General features: G+C 37.9%; 1 protein-coding gene across 1 annotated transcript in view; it reads left to right on the plus strand.

Annotated features, from left to right (window-relative positions):
- LOC133663156 (rho GTPase-activating protein 20-like) overlaps positions 1 to 8,323 on the plus strand; it is a 35,730-nt gene extending 27,407 nt beyond the window's left edge. Inside the window, exons 12-14 of the mRNA XM_062067417.1 lie at positions 124 to 304; positions 4,757 to 4,871; positions 6,498 to 8,323. Coding sequence (XP_061923401.1) covers positions 124 to 304; positions 4,757 to 4,871; positions 6,498 to 7,909 — 1,708 coding nt within the window. The 3' untranslated portion in view covers positions 7,910 to 8,323. The remainder of the gene's footprint in view (positions 1 to 123; positions 305 to 4,756; positions 4,872 to 6,497) is intronic.
- Positions 8,324 to 20,917: the final 12,594 nt, after the last annotated feature.

Consider the following 20,917-nt stretch of genomic DNA (forward strand, 5'->3'; position numbering starts at 1 on the left):
CAGTCATGTAACTTTGTACTTGACAAATGCTAACTGTTAGCATGCTAACTCTTTCTTTGCCATTGTGTGAGCATGCTAACGTTAGCACACCCAGCATTAGCGTGTCATTCCTCCACCTGCCAGGTTGCTCCGCCTCCTCCCCGAGGAGAACCTGCTGCTGCTGCGCCACGTGATGGCGATGCTGCACCGTATCCAAGGCAACGCCCGCGACAACCAGATGAACGCCTTCAACCTGTCCGTCTGCATCGCTCCCAGCATGCTTTGGGCCCCCACGCCCGAGATGGAGGGGGAGGGCACCAAGAAGGTGAGGTCATCCACGCTCACATTTCCTACACTTAGGCTGGCCCTGAAGGCTTCATGTGCACAACCTGGCTTGCAATTTCTCCAACCCGGCGGGCAAATGATGCCTTTGATCTTTATAACGGCGATAAAGGTCATTTCAACACGTGCATGAATGTGGTCTGATACCTGCTGCAGTGCGATACCAGTGGTCAAAGATTGTAAATAAGACAGGAGTGTGACTCCACTGTGGACTTAGAACTTCTAGAAGGACCTGAATGTGTACTATGATACTAGAAGTAGGACCATACCGATCTGACCATGATATCAGCGTAGATGATACATGCTTGCATGTAACACATGTGATATCACGTGCGATACAAGCAGTCCTGCAGCGTGTTTACTTGCGTGATATCATGTGCGATACAAGCAGTCCTGCAGCGTGTTTACTTGTGCGTGATATCATGTGTGATACAAGCAGTCCTGCAGCGTGTTTACTTGTGTGTGATATCATGTGCGATACAAGCAGCCCTGCAGCCAGTTTACTTGTGCGTGATATCATGTGTGATACAAGCAGTCCTGCAGCGTGTTTACTTGTGTGTGATATCATGTGCGATACAAGCAGTCCTGAAGAGTGTTTACTTGTGTGTGATATCATGTGTGATACAAGCAGTCTGCAGAGTGTTTATTTGTGTGTGATATCATGTGTGATACAAGTAGTCCTGAAGAGTGTTTACTTGTGTGTGATATCATGTGTGATACAAGCAGTCCTGCAGAGTGTTTACTTGTGTGTGATATCATGTGTGATACAAGTAGTCCTGAAGAGTGTTTACTTGTGTGTGATATCATGTGTGATACAAGCAGTCGTGCAGCGTGTTTACTTATGTGTGATATCATGTGCGATACAAGCAGCCCTGCAGCGTGTTTACTTGTGTGTGATATAATGTGCGATATAATCAGTCTTGCAGCATGTTTACTTGTGTGTGATATCATGTGCGATATAATCAGTTTTGCAGCATGTTTACTTGTGTGTGATATATTGTGCGATACAAGCAGCCCTGCAGAATGTTTACTTGTGTGATATCATGTGTGATACAAGCAGTCCTGAAGAGTGTTTACTTGTGTGTGATATCATGTGTGATACAAGCAGTCCTGCAGAGTGTTTACTTGTGTGTGATATCATGTGTGATACAAGTAGTCCTGAAGAGTGTTTACTTGTGTGTGATATCATGTGTGATACAAGCAGTCGTGCAGCGTGTTTACTTGTGTGTGATATCATGTGCGATACAAGCAGCCCTGCAGAGTGTTTACTTGTGTGTGATATCATATGCGATACAAGCAGCCCTGCAGCGTGTTTACTTGTGTGTGATATCATGTGCGATACAATCAGTCGGGCAGCGTGTTCACTTGTGTGATATCATGTGCGATATAATCAGTCTTGCAGCGTGTTTACTTGTGTGTGATATCATGTGCGATACAAGCAGCCCTGCAGCGTGTTTACTTGTGTGTGATATCATGTGCGATATAATCAGTCTTGCAGCATGTTTACTTGTGTGTGATATCATGTGCGATACAAGCAGCCTTGCAGCGTGTTTACTTGTGTGTGATATCATGTGTGATACAAGTAGTCCTGAAGAGTGTTTACTTGTGTGTGATATCATGTGCGATACAAGCAGCCCTGCAGCGTGTTTACTTGCGTGTGATATAATGTGCGATACAAGCAGCCCTGCAGAATGTTTACTTGTGTGATATCATGTGCGATACAAGCAGTCCTGCAGTGTGTTTACTTGTGTGTGTGATATCATGTGTGATACAAGCAGTCCTGCAGCGTGTTTACTTGTGTGTGATATCATGTGCGATATAATCAGTCTTGCAGCATGTTTACTTGTGTGTGATATCATGTGCGATATAATCAGTCTTGCCGCATGTTTACTTGTGTGTGATATCATGTGCGACACAAGCAGCCCTGCAGCGTGTTTACTTGTGTGTGATATCATATGCGATACAAGCAGCCCTGCAGCGTGTTTACTTGTGTGTGATATAATGTGCGATACAAGCAGCCCTGCAGAACGTTTACTTGTGTGATATCATGTGCGATACAAGCAGCCCTGCAGCGTGTTTACTTGTGTGTGATATCACGTGCGACACAAGCAGCCCTGCAGTGTGTTTACTTGTGTGTGTGATATCATGTGCGATACAAGCAGCCCTGCAGCGTGTTTACTTGTGTGTGATATCATGTGCGACACCAGCAGCCCTGCAGCGTGTTTACTTGTGCGTGATATCATGTGTGATACAAGCAGTCCTGCAGCGTGTTTACTTGTGTGTGATATCATGTGCGATACAAGCAGTCCTGAAGGGTGTTTACTTGTGTGTGATATCATGTGTGATACAAGCAGTCTGCAGAGTGTTTATTTGTGTGTGATATCATGTGTGATACAAGTAGTCCTGAAGAGTGTTTACTTGTGTGTGATATCATGTGTGATACAAGCAGTCCTGCAGAGTGTTTACTTGTGTGTGATATCATGTGTGATACAAGTAGTCCTGAAGAGTGTTTACTTGTGTGTGATATCATGTGTGATACAAGCAGTCGTGCAGCGTGTTTACTTGTGTGTGATATCATGTGCGATACAAGCAGCCCTGCAGCGTGTTTACTTGTGTGTGATATAATGTGCGATATAATCAGTCTTGCAGCATGTTTACTTGTGTGTGATATCATGTGCGATATAATCAGTTTTGCAGCATGTTTACTTGTGTGTGATATATTGTGCGATACAAGCAGCCCTGCAGAATGTTTACTTGTGTGATATCATGTGTGATACAAGCAGTCCTGAAGAGTGTTTACTTGTGTGTGATATCATGTGTGATACAAGCAGTCCTGCAGAGTGTTTACTTGTGTGTGATATCATGTGTGATACAAGTAGTCCTGAAGAGTGTTTACTTGTGTGTGATATCATGTGTGATACAAGCAGTCATGCAGCCTGTTTACTTGTGTGTGATATCATGTGCGATACAAGCAGCCCTGCAGCGTGTTTACTTGTGTGTGATATCATATGCGATACAAGCAGCCCTGCAGCGTGTTTACTTGTGTGTGATATCATGTGCGATACAATCAGTCGGGCAGCGTGTTCACTTGTGTGATATCATGTGCGATATAATCAGTCTTGCAGCGTGTTTACTTGTGTGTGATATCATGTGCGATACAAGCAGCCCTGCAGCGTGTTTACTTGTGTGTGATATCATGTGCGATACAATCAGTCGGGCAGCGTGTTCACTTGTGTGATATCATGTGCGATATAATCAGTCTTGCAGCGTGTTTACTTGTGTGTGATATCATGTGCGATATAATCAGTCTTGCAGCATGTTTACTTGTGTGTGATATCATGTGCGATACAAGCAGCCTTGCAGCGTGTTTACTTGTGTGTGATATCATGTGTGATACAAGTAGTCCTGAAGAGTGTTTACTTGTGTGTGATATCATGTGCAATACAAGCAGCCCTGCAGCGTGTTTACTTGCGTGTGATATAATGTGCGATACAAGCAGCCCTGCAGAATGTTTACTTGTGTGATATCATGTGCGATACAAGCAGTCCTGCAGTGTGTTTACTTGTGTGTGTGATATCATGTGTGATACAAGCAGTCCTGCAGCGTGTTTACTTGTGTGTGATATCATGTGCGATATAATCAGTCTTGCAGCATGTTTACTTGTGTGTGATATCATGTGCGATATAATCAGTCTTGCAGCATGTTTACTTGTGTGTGATATCATGTGCGACACAAGCAGCCCTGCAGCGTGTTTACTTGTGTGTGATATAATGTGCGATACAAGCAGCCCTGCAGAATGTTTACTTGTGTGATATCATGTGCGATACAAGCAGCCCTGCAGCGTGTTTACTTGTGTGTGATATCATGTGCGATACAAGCAGCCCTGCAGCGTGTTTACTTGTGTGTGTGATATCACGTGCGACACAAGCAGCCCTGCAGTGTGTTTACTTGTGTGTGTGATATCATGTGCGATACAAGCAGCCCTGCAGCGTGTTTACTTGTGTGTGATATCATGTGCGACACCAGCAGCCCTGCAGCGTGTTTACTTGTGTGTGATATCATGTGTGATACAAGCAGCCCTGCAGCTTGTTTAAATGTGTGTGATATCATGTGTGATATCTTAGAAGTATGCTAACATTTTCATGCTAGCTTTGTAGCTAATTGTGTATGTTTCAACACTCTGCGCCATCTTAGAAGTATGCTAATGTCACTTATTTTAGCATGCTAATGTTAGCATGCTAACATTTTTTTTTGCTAGCTTTTTAGCTAATTTAGTATGTTTATTAAATGAGTAAATAAAGAAATGACACTTTAGGTTACCAAAGATTCGACCTAAAAGTCGTCTTTTTAAATCTCGATGTTTGACATTTTATTGGACTTGCTAGCTGCTAACGTTGGCGACCAACTGACCATGTCTCAAACTCCGCCCCCTCAGGTGTGCGAGCTGGTCCGCTACCTCATCCAGAACTGCACGGCGGTTTTGGGCGACGACGTCACCTCCTTGTTTGCAGCCTTCAGCCAGCAGGGCGGCAGCAGCGAGCACGGTTCTGGTCAGTTATTACTGTTTGTCTCTTCTGTTAGCATGCTAACTGTTTAGCTAATTTTGTAAGTTTCATCCTAAAAATCATGATTTTTGACACTTGGCGCCATCTTAGAAGTATGCTAACGTAGTTTATATTAGCATGCTAACATTTTCGCTAGCTTTTTAGCTAATTTTGCATGTTTCAACCTGAAAAGCAGGATTTAGGACACTTGGCGCCATCTTGGAAGTACGCTAAAATCGTTTGTATTAGCATGCTAACATTTTTATGCTAGCTTTTTAGCCAATGTATGTTTAATCCTAAAAATCATGATTTTTGATACTTTTCACCATTTCGGAAGTATGTTAACGTCGTTTATATTGGCATGCTAACGTTTTTGCTAGCTTGTTAGCTAATTTTGTATGTTTCAACCTGAAAACCAGGATTTAAGACACTTGGCGCCATCCTAGAAATATGCTAACATCTCTTATGTTTGCATGCTAACCTTTCTATGCTAGCTTTTTAGCTAATTTTGTATGTTTAGTCCTAAAAATCATGATTTGTGATACTTGTCACCATTCAGGAAGTATGTTAACGTCACTTATATTGCCATGCTAACGTTAGCATGCTAACATTTTGCTAGCTTTTTGGCAAATTTTGTATGTTTAAACCTGAAAAGCAGGATTTAGGACACTTGGCGCCATCTTAGAAGTACGCTAACATCTCTTATGTTAGCATGCTAACATTTTTATGCTAGCTTTTTAACTAATTTTGCATGTTTGAACATGAAAACCAGGATTTTTGACACTTGGCGCCATCTTAGAAGTATGCTAACGTCACTTATATTGCCATGCTAATGTTAGCATGCTAACATTTTGCTAGATTTTTGGCAAATTTTGTATGTTTAAACCTGAAAAGCATGATTTTTGACACTTGGCGCCACCTTAGAAGTACGCTAAAATCGTTTATATTAGCATGCTAACATTTTTATGCTAGCTTTTTAGCTAATGTATGTTTAATCCTAAAAATCATGATTTTTGATACTTTTCACCATTTCGGAAGTATGTTAACGTCGTTTATATTAGCATGCTAACGTTTTTGCTAGCTTTTTAGCAAATTTTGTATGTTTCAACCTGAAAACCAGGATTTAGGACACTTGGCGCCATCTTAGAAATATGCTAACATCTCTTATGTTTGCATGCTAACCTTTCTATGCTAGCTTTTTAGCTAATTTTGTATGTTTAGTCCTAAAAATAATGATTTGTGATACTTTTCACCATTTCGGAAGTATGTTAACGTCACTTATATTGCCATGCTAAGGTTAGCATGCTAACATTTTGCTAGCTTTTTAGCAAATTTTGCATGTTTGAACCTGAAAAGCATGATTTTTGACACTTGGCGCCATCTTAGAAGTATGCTAACGTCACTTATATTAGCATGCTAACGTTTCTATGCTAGCTTCTTAGCTAACTTAGTATGTTTAATCTTAAAAATCACGAGTTAATAATGTTATCTACCTTTTCAAAGTAAAAGTTTTGTCGCTGATTGAGCGCCAACCCGCGGCATTGTCGCTACGAGGGCTGGTGTTCAGGCTGGGAGGGGGCGGAGCCTCTTCGGGAGAAGTTAGTGAGGGTTGTGGTGTGTTTGTGCCCGCAGACGTGTCGTCCTTCCAGACCAACGACTCGTCCTACGACAGCCTGGAGAACGAGCTGAACGACGACCCCGAGTCGCCGTGCCGGGAGCAGCTTCCCCTCCGCGACACGCCCGACAGCCGCAGCCGTGACTCCGTCATCACGCTGAGCGACTGCGACCACGACGCCGAGGGCGACGCGCCGCCGGAGCTCCCCTCGCCGTCCAGGCCGCGCCGCTTCAGCCCAGCCGTCCGCCAGCCGCGCTCTCGCCACGCCAACGGGGCGTTGTCGTCGCAGGGTGCCGGGAGGAGGCCCCGCCGGAGCTCGGAGCCGGCGCTGGCCGCGGTTCCGCCCACCGTGGCGGTTATCCGTGCGGAGGCGCCGCTACGAAAGGCGAGCTACGACGCCGCCATAGACGGGGAAGGGGAGGAGGAGGAGGAGTTCCTGGAGAAAAGTCTAAAGGGACTGAAGTTGAACGTGGAAAGAGACGGAAAGGGTGGAGCTAAAGTCCCGGGTAGCGGGCGGAGGAAAAGCAAACACGCGCCCCCGCCTCCTCTGCGACTGCACGCCAGCTGCTCCAGTCTGTCGTCGCCGGCAACCTCCCCCACTGGCTCCTCCTTAAGCTCTCTGGACTCCGCCTTCTCGCAGTACTCCACGGACTACGCCGCCCCCACCCAAAGGTCACCCGGATGCTCCCCGCTGCAGAGGGAGGCCCCGCCCGGCCAGACTGCTCCACCCTCCCACGGCGCCCACCCCAACACCTGGCTCAAGAAGGACCGCCGCCTGTCTCTGAAGCAGCCCGCCAACGGACACGCCCACGAGGGCGCCCGGGCGGTCGGCCGGCGGCGCTCCAGCAGCCCGCCATCGTACCAGCAGGCGCTGCTGCAGCTGCGGCACGCCTCGCCGTTCTTCAGGGGGGCGGAGAGAACTCTGACGGTCCGAGAGCTCAGGCTCCTTCAGGACCAGGCCACGCCCCTCGCGGCCGGCGACGCCGCCCAGCCCCCGACGGGGGTCTTCTACGGACAAAACGCCACAACGTTGGTCCTCAAGCGCCGCAAGTCCCACTCTCTGGCTCCGCCCACCGAGGCGCGCCCACTTAGCAAGACGCTTCCACGCCGCGCGTCCGAGCCCGCCAAAATGGACGCCCTCCAGCCCTGCGCCACCTTGGACAGACCTCGTTCCCGCAAAGCTCCGCCCCCGGACGGCGCGGTGAGAGTGTCTGACGCCGAGCCTCAGCACGCCGAGTCGCGCTCCCGCCTGTCGCCCTCCGCCGACCGCGCCGTGCGGGACTACTTCTCCTCGGACGCGTCGGGCGGCGTGCGGCGCGGCCAGGAGGTGGCGCTGGCCGTCACGCAGGCCAAGAGGGCGTGGCAGACTCGGCAGCCGTCATTGGACGACTTGGAGCAGCTCTTCTTCGCCGAAGAGTCGTACGTCTGACCAGGAAGTAGCGCTCAGTGGGCGGTCCTTAAAGGTACTTCCTGCGTCCTCGCTGCCATTTGCCAGCACCGACCGCCAAAATAAGAGCGCGAGAGACTCTCGGAAGCCGCCAACAGGAAGTAGGAATCCTGACAGACCAGACGCCACCAAACATTCCCGGATGTCGCCGCCAAAATAAAAGCTTCTCTTTTAGCACATGAACATTCCGCTTTTATTCATATTTTTATCAAGCTTTTATTTTGGCAAATGGAGAGACTTTGTAGTATTTATTAGGATCGGTCCCCATGGTTACCGACGTGATCTTGTATATGACAAATATTATGGTATGTCACTTATCATATTTATGAGGCAGAAATATCAAATGTATTTTTGTACTGTCGCCATGGAAACTAGATGTGCTACATCAAAAATGTACGAGCTTTGAATAAATGTCTCAAAACATCAAATGTGATTCGTTTCCTGATCTTCTTTAGTTTAGAGGATCTTTGACATCGCATGTCAAAGAGTCTTCTGTAAGAAAAGATCTTTGACTAGTGTTTGTTGCCTTAAAAACAGCAGAGTTCTCCTTCCATAAAGGATCTTTGACTAGTCGTTTGCCTTAAAAACAAACTTCTGCTGCTATAAAGGATCTTTGACTGGTGTTTTGCCTTAAAAACAGAGTTCTAGCTGCTATAAAGGATCTTTGACGAGTGTTTTGCATACTTTAAAAACAGCAGAGTTCTCCTTCCATAAAGGATCTTTGACTTGTCTTTTGCCTTAAAAACAAACTTCTGCTGCTATAAAGGATCTTTGACGAGTGTTTTGCCTACTTTAAAAACAGCACAGTTCTCTTTCCATAAAGGATCTTTGACTAGTCTTCTGCCTTAAAAACAAACTTCTGCTGCTATAAAGGATCTTTGACTGGTGGTTTGCCTTAAAAACAGCAGAGTTCTCCTTCCATAAAGGATCTTTGACTAGTCTTTTGCCTTAAAAACAAACTTCTGCTGCTATAAAGGATCTTTGACTGGCGTTTTGCCTTAAAAACAGCAGAGTTCTCCTTCCATAAAGGATCTTTGACTCGTCTTTTGCCTTAAAAACAAACTTCTGCTGCTATAAAGGATCGTTGACTGGTGGTTTGCCTTAAAAACAGCAGAGTTCTCCTTCCATAAAGGATCTTTGACTCGTCTTTTGCCTTAAAAACAAACTTCTGCTGCTATAAAGGATCTTTGACTGGTGGTTTGCCTTAAAAACATCAGAGTTCTCCTTCCATAAAGGATCTTTGACTAGTCTATTGCCTTAAAAACAAACTTCTGCTGCTATAAAGGATCTTTGACTGGTGTTTTGCCTTAAAAACAGAGTTCTAGCTACTATAAAGGATCTTTGACGAGTGTTTTGCATACTTTAAAAACAGCAGAGTTCTCCTTCCATAAAGGATCTTTGACTTGTCTTTTGCCTTAAAAACAAACTTCTGCTGCTATAAAGGATCTTTGACTGGTGTTTGCCTTAAAAACAGCAGAGTTCTAGCTGCTATAAAGGATCTTTGACGAGTGTTTTGCCTACTTTAAAAACAGCACAGTTCTCTTTCCATAAAGGATCTTTGACTAGTCTTCTGCCTTAAAAACAAACTTCTGCTGCTATAAAGGATCTTTGACTGGTGGTTTGCCTTAAAAACAGCAGAGTTCTCCTTCCATAAAGGATCTTTGACTAGTCTTTTGCCTTAAAAACAAACTTCTGCTGCTATAAAGGATCTTTGACTGGCGTTTTGCCTTAAAAACAGCAGAGTTCTCCTTCCATAAAGGATCTTTGACTCGTCTTTTGCCTTAAAAACAAACTTCTGCTGCTATAAAGGATCGTTGACTGGTGGTTTGCCTTAAAACAGCAGAGTTCTCTTTCCATAAAGGATCTTTGACTAGTCTTCTGCCTTAAAAACAAACTTCTGCTGCTATAAAGGATCTTTGACTGGTGGTTTGCCTTAAAAACAGCAGAGTTCTCCTTCCATAAAGGATCTTTGACTAGTCTTTTGCCTTAAAAACAAACTTCTGCTGCTATAAAGGATCTTTGACTGGTGTTTTGCCTTAAAAACAAACTTCTGCTGCCATAAAGGATCTTTGACTAGTCTTTTGCCTTAAAAACGGCAGAATTCTAGCTGCTATAAAGGATCTTTGACGAGTGTTTTGCATACTTTAAAAACAGGAGAGCACTCCTTCCATAAATAATATTTGACTAGTCTTTTGCCTGAAAAACAAGAGTTCTGCTGGCATAAAGGATCTTTGACTAGTATTTTGCATGCTTTAAAAACAGCAGAGTTCGCCTTCTATAAAGGATCTTTGACTAGTCTTTTGCCCTAAAAACAAACTCCTGCTGCTATAAAGGATCTTTGACGTGTTTTGCATGCTTTAAAAACAGCAGAGCGCTCCTTCCATAAAGGATCTTTGACTAGTGGTCTGCCTTATTTCGCCACACCTAGTGTGTGTGTGACAATCATTGGTACTTTAACTTCAACTTAACTTTAAAAACATCAGAGTTCTCCTTCCATAAAGGATCTTTGACTAGTCTTTTGCCTTAAAAACAAACTTCTGCTGCCATAAAGGATCTTTGACGAGTGTTTTACCTTAAAAAAACAGCAGAGCGCTCCTGCCATAAAGGATCTTGGACTAGAATAAGTTACTTTCAAGACACGAAGTCAACATTGCCCACGTGTGATTGGTCCACTCGTGATCGTCCACTGTAGTTGCTCTTTCTATTTCATCTCCCAAAGAAAAGAGGGCATTCATGCCAAATGTGGTCCTATGCTGCCCTCCGGTGGCCAAAGACCAAACTTGCAATTATACTTTTTAATAATTTTAAAAAATGTGTTTATTTGTTGTTGTTTTTGTTGTTGTTGTTGTCCTTTGACGATTGTCTATTGAAGAACTGTGAACAAAAACTATTTTATTTGGCTTGATTTAAAAAATAAAAAAAAAAAGATCGCAAAATAAAATGTTTTAAAACATGCATATTTTTTAATTACATTTAGTAATTTAATATTGTTATTTTTGTCCAGATCAGGTCAAGATGATTTATTTAGTTATTTCCTTGTTTTTTAAATCCAAAGGCTGGTTGCCATGGAGACGCAGCAAACTGTTGTAATACACAGTAATGGCCTCTTGATGTCACTGTTTCCCTACAATTGTATGTCAACATGACGCGCCAGCGGTGCACTGTCACGACACTCAGCTCAGCTCATCGATGACCAATTGAATAATCAATCAATCAATCAATCAATCGATCGATCACCAGGCGGAGAACTGTCCATAGATGTTAATTTTGGAGTTTGTGCTAGCTGACTGAAGGAAAACCCTCCATCATGGACATGGTTACAAATAGGGAGAAAAGAAAGAAAAAAAACAGGCTTCGCTACACATCTTTAAATGCAAAACACTTATCTGTCGGTGAGTTACTGACAAGGAAGCTGTAAAGTTTGACCATTTTGTTTTTTCTTCAGCGAGCATGCTAGCCTAGCAACAAGCTAGCATTGAGATGTAATGTTAGCATGTAGCTATCATGCTAACATTGAGATGTAATGTTAGCATGTAGCTCACATAGCTACACTGTAAAAAACTAAATCTGTATATTTGATGGTAAATAAAAAAAACTGGCAGCTTGGTCGCCAAAATTAAAAATAAAATGAATACAACAGGTATAATATATATATATGTATATATATATATATATATATGTATACATAAAGCCATTTTCTTTTATTCATACATCTAAATAAATAAATGATAAATGGGTTATACTTGTATACTGCTTTTCTACCTTCAAGCTACTCAATTATCTATTCAAGAAAAATTTATTGTATTTGGTTGATACATTTTTACAACTTTTTACCATTGACTTCTTGGACATACTCGTCATTTTAATAATTAAAATTAAAATGTCCGGACTGATTTTCATTAGTAATGGTCCTTTAAAAAGAAAATAAATAAATTGTTAAAAAAAAAAAAAGATACAATAATAATGTTTAAGTCTGACAAACTCCTAACACAGTCATTTATGATCATAAAGCGGTAAAAAAAAATATGGATGGATGGATGTCTTTGAGCGCTGATGCGACCTTTTATTGTTCCCCTTTTGAGAGGCTGCTGAGTGGACTTCCATATAAGGAGTGACGGCGGAAGTGGACGTCCATATAAGGAGTGACAGCGGAAGTGGCGCTGTCAGGTTTTGCATAGGGGCGGGGCGAAGAAGGGCTGACTTGGCGCCTATTTGACGTGCCCACTATCACGATCATAGCAACCCGGCCGGCGGCCATGTTGACTCACTACGGGACACTCTCGGCTCGGCTCGGCGGCGTCACAGAGCTCCGTGTCCGGTAACTGTCACCGAGGAGGACGCGGCGGTGGTGGAGATTTTTCAGCCCGGGAAGGCGGAAAGGCGAGCAGGCGAGCAGGCATCTTTACCTTGTTGTTGTTGTTGTTGTTGTTGTTGTTGTTGTTGTTGTTGTTGTTGTCGGTGAGTCGACCGTCATCTCCTTCCAACTTGTTTCCGCACACGGCGCTCGCTGCCCGGGCTCCGCTGCTCCGTCGCTGCCCGGGCTCCGCTGCTCCGTCGCGGGTTGCCAGGTGCCGCTTGTGGCGCATCTCTTCCAAGATGTTAGGCAACTAGCGGCCGGGCTCATTCATCCCTCCAGGGCACTTTGATGGATATATATTTATTATTTATATTCGATTTGTAGTCATTTCTCAAGAACAAGAAGGTTTGTGATGTAAAAAGTGTGTAAGTTAGCATGATGGAGGTTACATAACATCTCATCTTTCTTTCTTCCACAAATAAGTTGCTCTCATGAGTCTCATGGGTCTAATCTGGCCATATCATTTTATTGTGGCCTGTCCCATCATTTTAATGTGACATGTCATGTCATTTTAAAATGACGTGATACACCACATCACTTTATGTGGTCCACCATTTACCTGCTAGTACATTTTAAAGTGGCCTGTCCCATAATGTCAATGTGACACATCATGTCACTTTATGTGGTCCACCATTTACCTGCCAGTACATTTTAAAGTGGCCTGTTCCATAATTTAACATGACAGGCCACCAAATATTGTGGATTTTTTATTTTTTTTTAAACCCAAAAACTAGTAATGTGAGAAAAAAGTTGCCCTTGTGAAAAAAATGTGTTCACAAAAAAATAGTAATGTGAGAAAAAAGTTGTCATTGTACAAGAATATTTTGAGAAAAAAGGTAAGATTTGACCTTAAAGAAAGTGTTGCCATTTTACACAATCAAATATTCTGGAAGTATTTTTTAATTTTTTTTTTTACCAAAAAACTAGCATTATGTGAAGAAAGTTGTCGTTGTACAAGAATATTTTGAGAAAAAATGTAAAATTTTACCATAAAAAAAAAAAAGTGTTGCCATTTTACATGATCAAATATTCTGAAAAAAGTATTTTGTAATTTTTTTTTTTTGCCAAAAAACTAGTATTATGTGAAGAAAGTTGTCATTGTACAAGATAATTTTGAGAACAAATTTAAAATTTTACCATAAAAAAAAAAGTGTTGCCATTTTACATGATCAAATATTCTGGAAAAAGTATTTTTTAATTATTATTTTTTTACCAAAAAACTAGTATTGTGTGAAAAAAAGTTGTCATTGGACAATAATATTTTGAGAAAAAAGGTAAAATTTTACCATAAAAACAAAGTGTTGCCATTTTACATGATCAAATATTCTGAAAAAAGTATTTTTAAATTTTTTTTTTACGAAAAAACTAGTATTTTGTGAAAAAAGTTGTCATATACAAGAATATTTTGAGAAAAAAGGTAAAATTTTACCATTAAAAAAAAAGTGTTGCCATTATCATGATCAAATATTCTGAAAAAAGTATTTTTAAATTTTTTTTTTACGAAAAAACTAGTATTTTGTGAAAAAAGTTGTCATGTACAAGAATATTTTGAGAAAAAAGATAAAATTTTACCATAAAAAAAAGTGTTGCCATTTTACACAAATCAAATATTCTGGAAGTATTTTTTATTTACCAAAAAATTAGTATTTTGTAAAAAAGTTGTCATTGTACAAGAGTATTTTGAGAAAAAAGGTAACATTTGACCTTAAAAAAAGTGTTGCGATTTTACATGATCAAATATTCTGAAAAAAGTATTTTTAAATATTTTTTTTTACCAAAAAACTAGTATTTTGTGAAAAAAGTTGTCATATACAAGAATATTTTGAGAAAAAAGGTAAAATTTTACCATTAAAAAAAAGTGTTGCCATCTTACATGATCAAATATTCTGAAAAAAGTATTTTAAATTTTTTTTTTTACCAAAAATCTAGTATTTTGTGAAAAAAGTTGTCATTGTACAAGAATATTTTGAGAAAAAAGGTAAAATTTTACCATTAAAAAAAAGTGTTGCCATTTTACATGATCAAATAATGTAAAAAAAGTATTTAAAAAAAAAAATTTTTTTTAACCAAAAACTAGTATTGTGTGAAAAAAGTTGTCATTGTAAAAAAAAAGGAACATTTTATCATTTAAAAAAAGTGTTGCCGTTTTACATGATCAAATATTCTGGAAAGAGTATATATATATATTAATTTTTTTTTACCAAAAAACTAGTATTTTGTGAAAAAAGTTGTCATTGTACAAGAATATTTTGAGAAAAAAAGGTAAAATTTTACCTTTAAAAAAAAAAAAGAAAAGTGTTGCCATTTTACATGATCAAATATTCTGGAAAAAGTATTTTTTAATTTTTTTTTACCAAAAAACTAGTATTTTGTGAAAAAAGTTGTCATTGGACAAGAATATTTTGAGAAAAAAGGTAAAATTTGACCTTAAAAAAATGTTGCCATTTTACACAATCAAATATTCTGGTGGTATTTAATTTTTTTTTTTTTTTTACCAAAAACTAGTATTGTGTGAAAAAAGTTGTCATTGTACAAGAATATTTTGAAAAAAAAAGGAAAATTTTACCATTAAAAAAAGTGTTGCCGTTTTACATGATCAAATATTCTGGAAAAAGTATTTTTTAATTTTTTTTTACCAAAAAAACAAGTTTTTTGTGAAAAAAGTTGTTATTGTACGAGAATATTTTGAGAAAAAAGGTAAAATTTGACCTTAAAAAAAGTGTTGCCATTTTACACAATCAAATATTCTGGTGGTATTTAAAAAAAATTTTTTTTTTTACCAAAAACTAGTATTGTGTGAAAAAAGTTGTCATTGTACAAGAATATTTTGAGAAAAAAAGGAACATTTTACCATTAAAAAAAAAGTGTTGCCGTTTTACATGATCAAATATTCTGGAAAAAGTATATATATATATATTTTTTAACCAAAAAACTAGTATTTTGTGAAAAAAGTTGTTATTGTACAAGAATATTTTGAGAAAAAAGGTACACTTTTACCTTTTTTAAAAATAAAAAAGTGTTGCCATTTTACAAGATCAAATATTCTGGAAAAAGTATTTTTAATTTTTTTTTTACCAAAAAACTAGTATTGTGTGAAAAAAGTTGTCATTGTACAAGAATATTTTGAGAAAAAAAGGTAAAATTTTACCTTTAAAAAAAAAAAAAGAAAAGTGTTGCCATTTTACATGATCAAATATTCTGGAAAAAGTATTTTTTAATTTTTTTTTACCAAAAAACTTGTATTTTGTGAAAAAAGTTGTCATTGGACAAGAATATTTTGAGAAAAAAGGTAAAATTTGACCTTAAAAAAATGTTGCCATTTTACACAATCAAATATTCTGGTGGTATTTAAATTTATTTTTTTTTTTTTTACCAAAAACTAGTATTGTGTGAAAAAAGTTGTCATTGTACAAGAATATTTTGAAAAAAAAAGGACAATTTTACCATTAAAAAAAGTGTTGCCGTTTTACATGATCAAATATTCTGGAAAAAGTATTTTTTTATTTTTTTTACCAAAAAAACAAGTGTTTTGTGAAAAAAGTTGTTATTGTACGAGAATATTTTGAGAAAAAAGGTAAAATTTGACCTTAAAAAAAGTGTTGCCATTTTACACAATCAAATATTCTGGTGGTATTTTTAAAAAAATTTTTTTTTTACCAAAAACTAGTATTGTGTGAAAAAAGTTGTCATTGTACAAGAATATTTTGAGAAAAAAAGGAACATTTTACCATTAAAAAAAAAGTGTTGCCGTTTTATATGATCAAATATTCTGGAAAAAGTATATATATATTTTTTTTTTTACCAAAAAACTAGTATTTTGTGAAAAAAGTTGTTATTGTACAAGAATATTTTGAGAAAAAAGGTACACTTTTACCTTTTTTTAAAATAAAAAAGTGTTGCCATTTTACACGATCAAATATTCTGGAAAAAGTATTTTTAATTTTTTTTTTTACCAAAAAACTAGTATTGTGTGAAAAAAGTTGTCATTGTACAAGAATATTTTGAGAAAAAAAGGAACATTTTACCATTAAAAAAAAAGTGTTGCCGTTTTATATGATCAAATATTCTGGAAAAAGTATATATATATTTTTTTTTTTACCAAAAAACTAGTATTTTGTGAAAAAAGTTGTTATTGTACAAGAATATTTTGAGAAAAAAGGTACACTTTTACCTTTTTTTAAAATAAAAAAGTGTTGCCATTTTACACGATCAAATATTCTGGAAAAAGTATTTTTAATTTTTTTTTTTACCAAAAAACTAGTATTGTGTGAAAAAAGTTGTCATTGTACAAGAATATTTTGAAAAAAAAAGGAACATTTTACCATTAAAAAAAGTGTTGCTGTTTTACATGATCAAATATTCTGGAAAAAGTATATATATATATATATATATATTTTACCAAAAAACTAGTATTTTGTGAAAAAAGCTGTCATTGTACAAGAACATTTTGAGAAAAAAGGTAAAATTTTACCTTTTAAAAAAAAAAAAAAAAAAAGTGTTGCCATTTTACATGATCAAATATTCTGGAAAAAGTATTTTTAATTTTTTTTTTACCAAAAAACTAGTATTGTGTGAAAAAAGTTGTCATTGTACAAAAATATTTTGAAAAAAAAAGGAACATTTTACCATTAAAAAAAGTGTTGCTGTTTTACATGATCAAATATTCTGGAAAAAGTATATATATATATATATATATTACCAAAAAACTAGTATTTTGTGAAAAAAGCTGTCATTGTACAAGAACATTTTGAGAAAAAAGGTAAAATTTTACCTTTTAAAAAAAAAAAAAAAAAAGTGTTGCCATTTTACATGATCAAATATTCTGGAAAAAGTATTTTTAATTTTTTTTTTACCAAAAAACTAGTATTGTGTGAAAAAAGTTATCATTGTACAAGAATATTTTGAAAAAAAAAAGGAACATTTTACCATTTAAAAAAAAAAAAAAAAAAAAAAAAAAAAGTGTTGCTGTTTTACACGATCAAATATTCTAGAAGTATTTTTTTTTTTTTTTTACCAAAAAAATAGCATTGTGTGAAAAAAGTTGTCATTTTACCACAATTATTCACCGTAGGAATATTTGGAGGAAAATGTTTCAATTTTCCAGGAATATTTGACAGAAATAAAAACACCATCACAGTAAAAACGTTCAACTAAGAAGTCAATAGCAGTTTGAATACGGAGCACACAGGAAGTAGTATTTCTACGCAGATCAGAGATATTTACAACTACGTCTGAATCTTCCCACTAATCTGAGCATCAGCGTGGTCTCCCACACTCTCATGTCATGGCTGCATTTACAAAAGAAAGGTGGCTAATTGTCGGTCGACGAGTGGTGCATTTTAAACTAACAGCCTTTTGGGAATTGCAGGGGGGAAGGTAAGAAACCCTGGGAGTTGTAGTGTTCAATAACTTTTACACTGCAGTGTGGGACCCTCAGTACGTCCCCAGTCTTCAGGCCAGGGTCTGCTAAAACAGTGTTTTTCAACCTTTTTTTAACCAAGGCACATTTTTTGCGTTGAAAAAATCCGGAGGCACACCACCAGCAGAAATCATAAACTCAGTTGACAGTTAAAAGTCATTGTCGCAATTGTTGCATATGACTTTACCATAACCAAGCATGCATCACTATAGCCCTTGTCTCAAAGTAGGTGTACTGTCACCACCTGTCACATCACACCCTGACTTATTTTGACTGTTTTGCTGTTTTCCTGTGTGTAGTGTTTTAGTTCTTGTCTTGCGCACCTATTTTGGTGGCTTTTTCTCTTTTTTTTGGTATTTTCCTGTAGCAGTTTCATGTCTTCTTTTGAGCGATATTTCCCGCATCTACTTTGTTTTAGCAATCAAGAATATTTCAGTTGTTTTTATCCTTCTTTGTGGGGACATTGTTGATTGTCATGTCATGTTCGGATGTACATTGTGGACGCCGTCTTTGCTCCGCAGTAAGTCTTTGCTGTCGTCCAGCATCCTGTTTTTGTTTACTTTGTAGCCAGTTCAATTTTAATTTTGTTCTGCATAGCCTTCCCTAAGCTTCAATGCCTTTTCTTAGGGGCACTCACCCTTTGTTTACTTTTGGTTTTAGCATCAGACTCCTTTTTACCTGCATTTACAAAGCAATTAGCCACCGGCTGCCACCTACTGAGATGGAAGAGCATTACACGGTTACTCTGCCGAGCTCTAGACAGCACAGACACTCAACAACAACACATCATTTGCAGACTATAATTACTGGTTTGCAAACAATGTTTTTAACCCAAATAGGTGAAATTAGATCATCTCCCACGGCACACCAGACTGTATCTCACGGCACACTGGTGTGCCGCGGCACAGTGGTTGAAAAACACTGTGCTAAAGATCCCATTTTAAAGCCAGGCTATAGCTCCCAGACTCTGGAAGAACTTGCACCAGTTCCTCAGGGATCTGGACTGTGTTGAAACACTTTTTTAGTGAAGTTTTAGTTAATGCACCTTTTAACTACCATTTTTAATCCACTTGTTATGTTCATTGAATTGTTGTTTTAATTGAATTCTCCTGTGTTGTGTACAGCGATTTGATCTGTGAAAAGCATTTTATAAATACAATTGACTTACTTCCAAGTGAATATCTGCTCCAAATATCCTTTATTGGCCTAATCATTGGTATCGGCCCTGAAAAAAAAGACATTTGTTGTTGAAAAATTCCATGTTTTTGGAGGGAAAATAAGTACATATTTCTCATAAAATTGCAAGCGTAGTCTCCTGTAATACTTTTTCCTTTGAACATTGGGATTTTTTTTATCTTACCTACTTGTCCCAATTCTTTAAGCTTCAGTGGGGGTGTTTGTTTCTGGAATACAGGAGCGTCACACTGCTTTTCTTTGAGGGCCACGTTGCCGTTTCAGCTGCCCGGCCGCTTCTAACATGAATAAAAGAAACATCCCTGTATAAGGATGAGATATTGTCACACCATTACCTATGTGTTTGATGAGTAAATGTATATTTGACCTACTAGGTAAGAAAAAAAAATGTTGCGGCCAAAAAAATGGCAGAATTTGACCATAAAATTGACAGTTAAATGGTCTCACTCTATTTTACTGTACAATTCTGCCAATCTTTTGTCAGTTTTTTTGCATGAAAAATATGGCTGCTGTTTTCACAGTGTGTTACTGTAAATATGGCTGTAAATTACTGTAAGTTACTGTAAATATGGCTGCTGTTTTCACAGTGTGTTACTGTAAATGTAAGAATGGTACCACAGTTTTTTTCTGACGGTAGGATTCTAAAGATCGAGCTGTTAAAAAAAAAAAAAAAAAATACATTGTCATGTTTACAGTGTACAAATCATAATGCTAAGGAGATATTTACGTATGTTTTTACCCCAAAAATGTTTAGAATGTATGATAATCAGGGGTGTAACGGTACACAAACATTTGGGTTCGGTACGTACCTCGGTTTAGAGGTCACGGTTCGGTTCATTTTCGGTACAGTAAGAAAACAACAAAATATACATTTTTGGGTTATTTATAGGGATGTCCGATAATGGCTTTTTGCCGATATCCGATATGCCGATATTGTCCAACTCTTTAATTACCGATACCGATATCAACCGATACCGATATCAACCGATATATGCAGTGGTGGAATTAACACATTATTATGCCTAATTTGGACAACCAGGTATGGTGAAGATAAGGTACTTTTTAAAAAAATTAGTAAAATAAGACAAATAAATTAAAAACATTTTCTTGAATAAAAAAGAAAGTAAAACAATATAAAAACAGTTACATAGAAACTAGTAATGAATGAAAATGAGTAAAATGAAGTGTTAAAGGTTAGTACTATTAGTGGAGCAGCAGCACGCACAATCATGTGTGCTTACGGACTGTATCCCTTGCAGACTGTATTGATATATATTGATATATAATGTAGGAACCTACCAGAATATTAATAACAGAAAGAAACAACCCTTTTGTGTGAATGAGTGTGAATGGGGGAGGGAGGTTTTTTGGGTTGGTGCACTAATTGTAAGTGTATCTTGTGTTTTTTATGTGGATTTAATAAAAAAATAAAAAAATAAATAAAAAAAACGATACCGATAATAAAAAAAAAACGATACCGATAATTTCCGATATTACATTTAACGCATATATCGGACATCTCTAGTTATTTATTTACCAAATTTGCAAAATCTTCCACCAAAAATATTTTTCTTAGTGTAATATTTGATGTGAAGTAATGGGAACCTTGGATAGGTCAATAATTCATAATAACATTGATTTTGATTCAATATTATGTTTTGAGCAATGACAGTTTGAAAGAAGAAAAAACAAATTTTGTTTTATTAGTCAACATTGAAACTTTTTCTAAACGACATTTAACCTTTAAGCTTTTTTATTTCACTTTTGTTATGTTTTTGTTTATTTGAATAGTATTTTTAGAATGTGCCGTGGGCCTTTAAAACATTAGCTGTGGCCCCCAAATGGCCTCCGGGGCACACTTTTGACACCCCTGCTATAGATAATAAAACATTAAATGTGATAAATCTATGGATAAAAAGCAGAGCCTGGCGACGTTTATCATAACTCTCTCTCTCTCTCTCTCTCTGTCTCTGCCCCTCCCTCACCAATGCTGCTGTTTGTTTTGTCTTTAACCCCTTCT

The sequence above is a fragment of the Entelurus aequoreus genome, linkage group LG13 (assembly GCF_033978785.1).
Source record: "Entelurus aequoreus isolate RoL-2023_Sb linkage group LG13, RoL_Eaeq_v1.1, whole genome shotgun sequence".
Lineage (NCBI taxonomy): Eukaryota > Metazoa > Chordata > Actinopteri > Syngnathiformes > Syngnathidae > Entelurus > Entelurus aequoreus.